The 12,353-nt window shown below is 41.8% G+C and overlaps 1 protein-coding gene across 3 annotated transcripts in view; it reads right to left on the bottom strand.

Moving 5' to 3' along the window:
• ETV1 (ETS variant transcription factor 1) overlaps positions 1-12,353 on the bottom strand; it is a 57,332-nt gene that overhangs the window by 17,628 nt on the left and 27,351 nt on the right. For all 3 annotated transcript variants that reach the window (XM_069959340.1, XM_069959342.1, XM_069959341.1), the window contains 3 exons: positions 7,474-7,603; positions 4,928-5,116; positions 1,523-1,770 (listed from right to left, as the gene is read on the bottom strand). In XM_069959340.1, coding sequence (XP_069815441.1) covers positions 1,523-1,770; positions 4,928-5,116; positions 7,474-7,603 — 567 coding nt within the window. The remainder of the gene's footprint in view (positions 1-1,522; positions 1,771-4,927; positions 5,117-7,473; positions 7,604-12,353) is intronic.

Below are 12,353 nucleotides of genomic sequence, written 5' to 3'. Positions count from 1 at the left end.
TTTTAATGATCGATATATTAAACATGTTCTCATTTTCTCATTAGTTATTGCCTTCATATTTTCTCCTTATATTTTTTGGGACATTTTTATGGTGGCAGCCATCTTGCTTCAGCTGTTTTTAACAGCATTTAGTGATATGCTTTACAGTAAGCCTCATGGACATAGACAGCAATAGACAAGAGCTGTCCCATTGCCATAAATAGGAAACGTTACTGGGCATACTCTGTGACCTTTGAAGTGGTTATTCCACAGGGAGGGGGAAGCTGAGCTGTGAGCTTCATCTCTTGTTTCCTCAATTTACTGGTGTCATTGATCACTGTGATGCTGTACAGAGTGCTTTGAATTAGTGTCCTCCTTATCATCATAGACAGAACAGTCTCAGCTTAGTTTTAGGCCAAGTGGTGAATCAAAACTGCAAAATTTCAGGATTACTTTATAATATAGATGATAAAGATGACATTAAAGAGCAGACTTTGGGCCAAGTTTGGTTTCCCAGATACCCAGACCATCCATTTTCCGCTATACGCCCTGTCCTGCTCTGGTGGGACATGTAGCTGCACTTGGTATGCTTTATAGTAATATAACATACGTAAGGATTACCATCATATATCAGGAAAGACTGTTCCCCAGTATGACAAGAGCTTAGACAAGACCAGCCCATGTCCTCTTTCTCTGTGGCCGATGAAAGGTAGGCTGATGCAAGCGGGTTCTGGGACTGTAATAAAGACAACATGGGTTGGACTTTCCTGGGCTATTGCCAAGCTGGGGAACATCCACTGGGCACTTGGGCTCAATTTGCATGTTAATACACACATACATATACCCAGAATCAGGATGACTGGTCCTATCTAGCCACGGCTTCTTTACATTACTATTTTTCTGCTGGCAGTTCCACTTTAAGCTTCCTTGGTTTTGGCCCACATACTATAGATTGATCTGTTTCTGGACACCTTTCATAGATGAAGGACTGACATCAAACATCTACTAAGTTACCTTCCTTTCATACTCTATTTGCTATTCAAATTTTGATTGGGGGGGGGGATCCATAAATGCAGGAACCTTCAACGCCCAAGCAACACTTCAGATTCTACTGGACACTTTATCATCAAGCAAAGATAGTTGATAAGACTATAATTAGTGTTAAGTTCGCCAACTTGGCTGGCTGGAGAAGTTGGATGGGGGTCCTAGGGGTCCTGGAAAATATGGATACAGCCATAGTCTGTATCCATCTTTTCCTGGGAAACCTAGAGCAGCATCCAACTTCTCCAGATGCCGGGAGTAAAATAACGAGTGTTCAGGTTCGGACAAACCTTGCCAAGCCTGAAGTTCACTCAACGCTAACTGTAATGCCTAGCCAACTTAATTTAGAAACAGCTATTTCCCTGACCATCTTTACTGAGAAGATATGGGTCAGAATGGCCCACCATAGTATCCTCTAGAGGACCCACATCAAGAACATTAACAAAAGAAGAAACTTCACAAATAAGACGGTGAATCTATGCAACAGGAGAGCGGTTTTTACCTGAGTCGTAAGCAAAATCTCTAGGTTCCTGCTTAATCATAAGAGGTGGAGGGAAGTTCTGGTTGGGGGCATTGCCCACCATAGTGCTGTGTTCGTACACTGGGTCGTGATATTCTTGTTTAAATCCTTGAGGAGGGAACTGGATGCTTGGCTCAGACATTTGTCGTTGGTAGACAGGTCGGCCTTCTCTTGGCAACGTAGGAAGCGGTGGAAACGAATTGCAAGGTTCTGAGAGTTGCCGACGAAACCTGGTTTGCACAGAAAAAAAACAAAGCTAAAATAATTACTGAAAAAAATACGAAAGAAACTAATATATAGAACTAATAGCTCAGGTGAGATAGAGTTTTAGAATAAGATTTTGCAAGTGTTCTTGGGTGGATCTAGTGGGTCTTAAAATTTCTAAATGGGCATCCAAATATTGGGAGGTATGTTTCAGGCAATGCTATCCACAAATGGGATAAAATGGCTTCTAAAGTCAATAATTCACTATAGGAGTCTGGACTTTAGATGGCTGAACCCGCCACTTGTGGGTGGATAGGGCCGTTCTGAACAACCACCAAGAGATGGCGTCAGGGGTGATAGGGGTTGGCCGTACTGGAAAATCACAGCCAACCGCTTGCAGCAAGAGCTCTCTGCCTACTCTTGCTGCTTAAATTTCCCCATAGACCTCACAGGTTGTCCCGAATGTTCCATGTGTGGGGAGGACGGGTGGGAGGGAGACATAACTGATGGCCAGACAATCATTCGACTGTCAATAATTGAAGGTGTTTGGGGGCCTTTATTCCTTCCATAAAATTTGATAAATAACCGTACATGATTGGTTCCTGTATGTTAACCAATAGCACAAAGAGGGGATAAGAGGTTCAGGCAGCTTGGTTTTCAACATGCCCAATTCCTCCAAGAGATAGGGCAGTGTCAGAGGTATCTGGCTTCTACTTGTCTCCATTATCTATGAGAACATGGCTTGGCCAACCAGAGAAGCTCATACATGGATAGTACGGTCTTTGGATCCTGACAAATTAAAGATTAGCTAATGGGCCCAAAAAGTTTGTCAGAAAAAAAAAACCTGCAAAAAATACATCTCTTTCCCTAACAGTTGAAGGAGTTTCACAAGATGATAAAAACTTTCTTTAAAAAAAACAGTACTACACTTTTTTTTTATGGTTGCAGCTCAGCCTTATACATTTCTTTGGAGCTATCATAACCCATAGTCAAGTGTGGTGCTGTTTCTGTAAGTAAGCAGCCATGTTTTTCTAATTCCTTGTTTCCATGGTTTTCCCACCTTTATCATGCATCCCTATAAACATGATAGGGGGTAACTGTATGATCATGGGGTAGCTGACTACTTGGATCCCCACTATCTTGTGAATGAGGTCCAGTGTCTCCCATTGGAATGGAGAAGTGGCACAGATAGGCACATGGCTATCTCCCAAAGAAGAAAATAGAGTGGCGGTGCACATGCGTCACCACCACCATATGTTTCATCGGGAGACTTGGGAATCTATTTTCAAGATCCCAGTGGATCCCAGCAGTCGGTTACCCCAGAATTATAGAACTGTTGCCTATCCCGAGAACAGGGTGTAAGTTCTAAAGGTGGAAAAACTCTTTAAGAGCAAAAAGTCGAAGAAATGGTACTTGAGATTTTTTGTTCTCCAACCATGTGTTTTCTTCCCATCAGGGCACATTGCCCCATCCTTGTTTTTGTTTTTTAACCATTTTCTCCTTCCCCATTGGAAACAAAACACAAAAAAAAGTAACTGCTCAGATCTGGATAATATGAACACAAACCTGAGTAACATACTACAAAACAAAAAATACCTAAAAATAAGCAAAAAGTGGAAAAAAAAAAAATGTTGCGTCTCTGACATAATCCTAAAAACACATTAAGGCAGTTAACACATATTTTCATCTTGGCTATTGCCAGCTCCGGAGACACTCCTTAAATTTCGAAGCCAATTTTTTTATTAGACAGTATAAAACAAATCCGTTTTGCAAAAGGAAGGAATGAAACTATAGACGCTCCGCAACCAAAGGTTAATTGTGTGATTGTATTTTAAAGGTGCAATGTGAGATAATCAAAGTGATTCCTCAGCGTTATTCAGTGAAGGTCACAAGCGGAAGGGAGAATTTATGGAAGGGGATAACAGGCTGCAACAAATCATGAGACCTGAGCGATGTCCGTGTCGGGCCTGGAGCTGACGGAACATGGGCTGCATCCAGCCAAGGTGATTCTAAACCATTAGTGCAGAGCAGAGTAGCATTTTCCCCTTTGCTGGAAACATTTGCCATGCAAAACATGTATACAAAAGAGATGTCGCATTTCCATGTTAGAGTAAGAATATCGGCATATGGAGACAACGATGAGAGCCCGGCCTTACAGACAAACGGCTCAATTTACATTCCTGGACTCTAGATGTTAGAACATAAAGTGGCAACTCTTCCTACTTCCTAATATAATTCAAATGGAGAAAAGTCCTCCTTTTGGGTCCCCCAGAAGTAAACTGAAATAGAGAGCGGCTACAAGGAGCATCTCTCTTTGGAGGAACCAGCATGTTTTGGCATTACAATAAAAGTCCATTCAAGTTTCCGATGGACATATTGTAGTACTTCACCTAACCAGGGGTGGCACTGCAGAAGAACTGAACATCTGCTGTTAATATTCACCAAAGCCAAAGGTTTGACCTGGAGCACAATTTTAGTCTCTATACCCTAATCTAGGCCCAGCTACGACCCTGCCCATGACAGACAAACCTTTAAAGGAGTTATCCAGTACTACAAAAACATGGCCACTTTTGTACCACTCTTGTCTCCAGTTCAGGTGCGGTTTGCAAATAAGCGCCATTTACATCAATAGAACTGAGTTTCAAACCCCACCCAATCCGGAGACAAGAGTGGTGCAAAAGTGGCCATGTTTTTGTAGCACTGGATAACCCCTAGCGTTGAGAGAAGATGCTGAACTGTTCGGGTTCAGCAATGTTCTCCGAACCCAAACATTTGACGTTTGACTCGTGGCTGCTGAGTTTGGATGAAGTCCTAGAGAGTCATGGAAAACATGGATACAGCCTAGGGCTGCTTCCAACTGAGGGGAGTAAAATGCGGAGTTCAAACCCAGCGTTTAAACCTTCACTATTGTTCAATGGATAGGTGATAAATGCACAACTACAACATCACTTTAAGTCACACCCCTGAAAATACTTTTTGGTTGGAAATGCCAGGGGGCCACCTACATTAGTACTATAATGATGTCATCCAGAATTCATGAAAGGTAAACGGAACAATCTCATTCGGACATTGTACCTGGAATGATGCTCTGGTTGGAGCCCCAATCCTAAGCAAAACTCTATGGGGTTTACATAGGTAGAACCCGGACTTAACACAGTGAGCAGATATGAGCGATGGCTTTACCTGTGGTCCATTGTGTAGGTGCTGTCTGGGATCGGCTGGGATGGCGGAAGATGTGTAGGAAAGATACGTTCTGCTTTAGGATTCTGTGCTGTGTTGGGTGATGCATGATGTAGTGGGGACACTGGAGTGCTTGAGGGGGTTGGGGGGTTAGAGGGCCTCATTCCAACTTGTGGTTTCTGATCATAGGCACTAGAAGGGAAATAACCGCAAAAACAATAATTTTCAATGAACGTCTTTAATATTTACAAATTTATCCTAAGAAAGAGGAAAACGAGCAGTGATAACAGTTATAGTGGAATATGATGGGTGCAAAAGAACACTGCACCATGTGGTAGAATAGGTGCATTACATCCTATTTTGTACTGGACACGTGAATTTGAATACATGATACAATTTTATAAAGTGTTGGTTGTCTTATGTAGGCTGCTAGTAGCAATGTGCCCCAAAACCACATGTCCACAGTATTCATGGGTAATAAAAAGTAGATTAAAGAACTTTTGGTTAGTTATTTAGTCAATGTCTAAGGCAATTTACAGCAATAACTAAACCTATATGGCTTTGAAACCAACATTTATGAGCTTCAGCATAAAGAACTACTGTTTATAATTTAGACCCATAGGAAACTACCAACAGCCAATATGGTGGCCTTTACTGGGTTCTTATTAGCTATAGGAAGGACACTCCTTTATTAACTACAGTGGAGAGGTTGCAAAGAACATCTGTTACACAGGAGGATAATGCACTCAAGGGGGATCATGCACTGGGGGGAAGATCATGCACTGGGGGGAAAAACCTGCACTGGGGGGAAGATCCTGCACTGGGGGAGGATCATGCACTGGGAGAGAATCATGCACTGGGAGAGAATCATGCACTGGGGGAAGAATCATGCACTGGGGGAAGAATCATGCACTGGGGGAAGAATCATGCACTGGGGGAGGATCATGCACTGGGGGAGGATCATACACTGGGGGAGGATCATACACTGGGGGAGGATCATACACTGGGGGAGGATCATGCATTGGGGGAGGATCATGCATTGGGGGAGATCATGCACTCGAGGGGGAGGATCATGCATTGGGGGAGGATTATGCACTGGGGGACAATCATGCACTGGGGGAGAATCATGCACTGGGGGGGAGGACCATGCACTGGGGGGGGGAGGATCATGCACTCGAGGGGGATTATGCACTGGGGGAGGAACATGCACTCAAGGGGGATCATGCACTGGGGGGAGGATAATGCACTCAAGGGGGATCATGCACTGGGGTAGGATCATGCACTGGGGGAGGACCATGCACTGGGGGGGAGGACCATGCACTGGGGGGGAGGACCATGCACTGGGGGGATCATGCACTGAAAGGGGGATCATGCACTGGAGGGGGGATCATGCACTGGAGAGGGGATCATGCACTGGAGGGGGAATCATGCACTGGGGGTGGATCATGCACTGGAGGGGGATCATGCACATCCATACATGATATAGACAATTTGCTGATTTTAATGGGAAGGGTGTAATACTTCATTTCGCAAGTGGAGGCACTGCTGCCATAATCCCCCACACATTGTTGCAATTTGCTGTAAACTGCATATTGTTGGACACAACAAGAAAATGATTCGGACTCAAGGATTTAAATAATCTGGGATTTTTTATTTCCAGGGAATCTGGTGATTTTAGAATACGGAAAATGAAGCATCAAAGACTAGAAAGTAACAGATGTCCTTGTTACATTAGACATATTTACACAGCAGCTGAAGGGGAATCAGGTGATCGGCCGCGTAGCCTACCTACAAGTCACAATACATTCTCCGCTGGACGGGCAGCGCAATGTAAATCACTTTAAAAGCCTGTCTGGTCTATGCTAAACAAAAATGCATTACAGTAAGGGGAAAAAAGCAAAGGTTAAAAAGCTCCCTGTAAACACTTCTGCTGAAAAGCATTATTTTTCATCTAAAGAGAACGTAGAGCCAAGAGGCCCCAAAACGTCCCCATAAATCACACCGCCGCCATCTAGAGAGACCCGTAAATTACAAAGGTGTCTTCATATTTTTAGGTGGTGATTGCGAATTCATCAGCTTCTTTGCATAGTGATCTTCCCCCAGACTCAATAACAGAAGTCCATAGTTTTGAGTACAGAATTAAATAAAAAAATAAAATAATATATATATCTTTTTTTATTATTATTATTTTATTTTTTATTTTTTTAATGTAATTTCTATGTATATACACTTTACATCAACCCTCAGGATTTTGCTTACTTGCCATTTATTTATTTATTTATTTTACAATTTTACGGGAGTCTGAAGTCCATCTCCTGCCTCATCAGGGGCTCGGTCTGATGTTTTGCCCCTCCCCCCAAGCTTTATGCTGCAGCTCTGTTTGTTCTGATTGGCTGCTATATATAAGCACAAGCCCAGCAGGAAGTCAATACACAGAGAGAGGATTTACATTGCAGACAGAAACTAACCCAATCCTCTGACACACAATATTAAAAACCAGACCACCCAGACACAAAGGACCCCCCCATGTCTCATATTGAGGTGCTTACCTGGCATTGTACAGGCACTTTTCTCCATAGCTGAATTTAAACGGCTGTTCCTGACTGCATGCGGTGTTCAGGTCAGAACATGGGCTGTGGGGTTCTTTCTTAATTTTTAAAGGGACACCGTGAAAAGCCACTAGGAGAAAATAATCAGTAATATTAATGCATCACATTGCACAAAACTAAAAAAATCTATTTATATTTTAATTAAAAATCTAATTTAAGGGAACGGGTCATCAGGATTTTTTTAATGACTCTTTTCATATAAACAATGCTTAAAAATCTTAGTTTTAACAATACAAAATTAATTCAGTGTTATTAGAGTTCATAAAGAAGAGCCTGGGTAAAGCAAAATCCTAAAGAAATTATCCAAGAAAAAAAAAATACTATATATATATATATATATATATATATATATATATATAATGGTGATTAATAATAATAAATAATAATAATAATAATAATAAATATATATATATATATATATATATATATATATAATTATTATATATATCTGCAAACCTGAGCATGTACAGTGAGTCAGGATTGTAGACCTTCGGCTTACAGGTTATGGGGTTTAAGAGCTTAGAGATCATCACTTGACACTTAATAACATAATAATGTGACGTCAGTCGCTCGTGTACACAACTACAAGGCAGCACTAAGGCCCGTGCAGGTAATAAATGCCTCTCTCCAACTTACACAGTACTGACATGGTCGACTTTGCCAGTCAAATGTGAAGGGGCAGAAAAACGAATGGTCTGTGATTTCCATAAAGATTGTCTGGTGGTTTTGAGAGAATTACAGCCTGACTATATCACTGCTGCCTGTATTACCATACAACAAGGTCCTTAAAGGACATTACAATGTAATGCAAACAGCAGGGACTATGAAACCTGTATAACAGCACAAGGTAGAAACTACTAAAATTTATAATGGCAGCCATGTCCTTGGACACTAGATAGGACTTATAGATCCTATACAGCAGCACACAACAGGGCCTATGGAACCTGTATAGCAGCACAAGACAAGACCTATGGGGCCTCTACAGCAGTACACAACAGGGCCTATGGATTTTATACAGCAGAACACAACGAGGCCTATACAGCCTGTACAGCATAACACAATGGGGCCTATACAGCCTGTACAGAAGCACATGACAAGATGTATGGGGCCTATGGAGCCTGTACTGCATAACACAACGAGGCCTATACAGCCTGTACAGCATAACACAATGGGGCCTATACAGCCTGTACAGAAGCACATGACAAGATGTATGGGGCCTATGGAGCCTGTACTGCATAACACAACGGGGCCTATGGGGCCTATATAGCAGAACACAATGGGGCCTATGAAGCCTATAGAGCATCAGACGATAAGACCTATGGAGCCTGTACATCAGCACACGATAAGGCTTTTGGGGCCTGTACATCAGAACACACACCGGGCCTATGGGGCCTATACAGCAGCTCACGACAAAGCCTATGGGGCCTGTACATCAGCACACGATAAGGCCTTTGGGGCCTGTACATCAGCACTCGACAAAGCCTATGGGGCCTGTACAGCAGAACACACACTGGGGCCTATGGGGCCTATACAGCAGCTCACGACAAAGCCTATGGGGCCTGTACATCAGCACACGATAAGGCCTTTGGGGCCTATAAAGCAGCACACGACAAAGCCTATGGGGCCTATACAGCAGCACACGACAAAGCCTATGGGGCCTGTACAGCAGAACACACACACAGGGGCCTATGGAGCCTTAACATCAGCACACAACAAGGCCTATAGGGCCTATACAGCAGAACACACATTTGGGCCTATGGGGCCTATGAGACCTGTACAGAAACAAACAACAAAGCCTATATGGCTTCAAACAACCTACAGAGCCTATACAAGACATATATTAAAAAAAATATGAAGGGCAAAAGCATGAAAACTGCATTACAATAGATATGTGCGTAAAAAGCATATAACATGGCATATGGCAGAGTAAGAAGATGGATCGGTCCTTTTATATGATATGATGCTCGGCCTGAGCAGTAAAGGGCGGAATTCTCTCACCATGCGCGCAATTCAATATCAATTAAGATTATCCGCCATTCATATGCATTTAGTCAATTCCGCCAATGTGGTCAGTGAATAGCAAAGAGGACGATTAGATTATTTCATTTCCTGTGGCAAGAATTCCCATATGGATTATCCAGGGAAAATTGTTCAATACAAAACTGGATTATTTTTTTTTTTTACTACATAGTTTTTAGTGAAAGGAGCTGCTTATGTGGCGTCATTTTATGTTATATTTTGGTGCAATGTGAACAATTTTAGTGCAAAAATATGGTTATATCAGCATTGTTATATATATTTTTTTTTATTTATTTTATTTATTTATTTTTTTGCTAAATCAACAGATAGTATATATCGACGAATAATCATTTTGTGTAATTGGGCCTTAAATGTGGGAACGCGACCCCAAATTGCTGGTAAAGTCATTTTAAAAAATTAAGTTTGTTTACAAAAACAAAGGTTATTTTGCTCAATAACAAAACACGGTACACAAAAGCAGTGAAAATCTCGCGTCTATAAAGCGTTAATACGGAGCCTCGATTTGCCGCGGAGGCGGCCATTTTGGTAGAGGAAATAATATTTACAGCATGACCTCACTAGAAAACATTAGAACTATCAGAATTGTAATTGTATCAACATAGTCACTAGAAAAACAATAGTAACAAATACATTACGTTGGCCTTCATAACTTATTATCCCTCCTTGGGAAATCCACATGAACATTTGGGGACGGAAAAAAAAAAAAGAAAAATTTCAAGAGAAAATAAAAAAATAAAAAAAAATTGTAAAACTAACACCAATGTATAAATGCATGTGCTAATGTGATAAGGGAAAAGCAGCTAATGAATGTTCATTTCCTTGCCAACTGAAATGTTGAGATGGAAGAAAAGGCGAGATGAGTAGGCGCCTATGTTAAATAATTTTCTTGCAATTTTTTTTAATTTTTTTATAATAAGGGATGCCCTGTACATTTCTAGAAAACAGTATTTCATATTACCAAAAGCTTGTACATCTGCTAAAAGGCTGTGTTCCAGCTTACTGGCATTTACACAGGGGGGGGGGGGGGGGAGGAAGAAGAAAAAAAAAAAAGCTGCATATTCATTTTGCGTTCCTTGCTTCTTTACCTTCCCACATGGAGCTGGTGCATGTAAAAGCCTGTTAAGTACTGAATTATTCCTTATCAAATCACCATCATCTGGAGTCATGATCAACACTAATTCAATTAAACTCCCCGAACACGGCTCCAGCCTGCTGCCTGCTCTATACATTTTGCTTGCACGCCGTAAGAAGAAGTAGTAAAAAAAAAAAAAAAAAATCTTTAATGCTTATGGACCGTGCGTCGTCTGAAGTTTGGAGATTGTGAAGCACTCAGCACTGGATGCTACAGTAACACTTCATCTAAGATGCTGAGTAAGGATTAAGTGATGCTAAAATGAATTCTCCATTATGCCGATCCTGCAGATTCAAGACCGGCCGTCCCGCTATTAACCGCAGGATGCATCACGTGTCGATTTAAGAAGTTTACGTCTTACGTTTTAACCTTGAAAGAGACGGGATCATGAATGGTTTTGGAAGATCTGAACTTTCTTGAGACTGTAGAGAGTCCCCCGACTGTCTCAAAAGCCAAGGATTTGGATAGGGGTCTTTGGAAAGGACTTTTGAAGTCATAGAAGGAATACAGGAAAGGACTTTTTATAATCCACTTCTAGTTTTAGCTCCAAAAATAGCATTGAAATAAAAGCTGTATCCTAAAGGAACATGCCAGGCAAAATGAATATATCATGTTATGTGTAGGTCTGGATCCTCAGGGGTGGAGCTTCAGCCAAAGAAAGGCCCACCCCCCAGGTCCAGCACGAGCTATAACAAAGTGTATCAGTGATTTCCAGTTAATTACTTTAATATATAGCACCTGTCTGAATTGTGTTTTACTTTTCAGCCACACCTGTCTTGCCTGTCAGACTTATGGCAGTGCAAGGGTTACTGCACTGCTAGGTCTGTCCAGCTAAACTTGGTGCTGGGATCAGGGCTGCTCCAATCAGCTGCTGGACCTAGTCTCTGATCCTGGATAAAAAGCAGCCAGCTCCTCACTTCTCTGCTGGCTATTAGCTCACACTAGTCCCAGCTCCCCTGCTCCTTTCCCAGTGTTCCCTGTCCTAATACGCTTGCTATTGCTCTGCCCGTGTTCTGACCTCTTGCTTGACATCTGACTATCTGCTCTGATTTTGTACTGAGTTGTCCGTTTGGTTTTGACCCTGCTAGTTGACTATCCTTCATTGTATTTTGTTTGTCTGTCTATGTTTTGTGTGTTCACCTACTCAGTGTAGGGACTGACTCTGTGGTTGTCCGCGACTGTTTAGGGTCGTCTGTGGCAAGTAGGCAGGGACATTGGTTGGGGCAAGTTTCAGGCTTCACTGTCTTGTCCTTGTCTCTCTAGCCTGACAGGAAGCCTGTGTATGTCTGGTAGAGGTGTCACCGTCTGGACCCCCACTAATAAGCAGAAAAAAGGGGGATGGCACTGGATGGAATCCAGTGACCGCCTCACTTACACTCATGAATGGGTTGACATAGCAGTAGCAGTACAGTGGATTTTTTCTACTTCCTCAGATAAGTCCTGTAAAGATTTACATTTATCAATAAATTTAAATTTTCCCCCTGTAATAACCCTTTAAGACAGTAATAATAAAAATATTTATAAATTGTATTTAAATTTTTTTCACATTTGACATATTAAGGTGTTAGCTGTCCCATAAAGAAAGAAAAATATAAGGAATTGCGCACCTTCCTATTGCCCACTGTGCTATGTTGGAAGAGATATCAAA

The sequence above is a fragment of the Dendropsophus ebraccatus genome, chromosome 2, assembly GCF_027789765.1.
Source record: "Dendropsophus ebraccatus isolate aDenEbr1 chromosome 2, aDenEbr1.pat, whole genome shotgun sequence".
NCBI lineage: Eukaryota > Metazoa > Chordata > Amphibia > Anura > Hylidae > Dendropsophus > Dendropsophus ebraccatus.
Note: the sequence above shows the minus strand (reverse complement) of the source record. Positions and strands in the feature narration are given on the sequence as shown.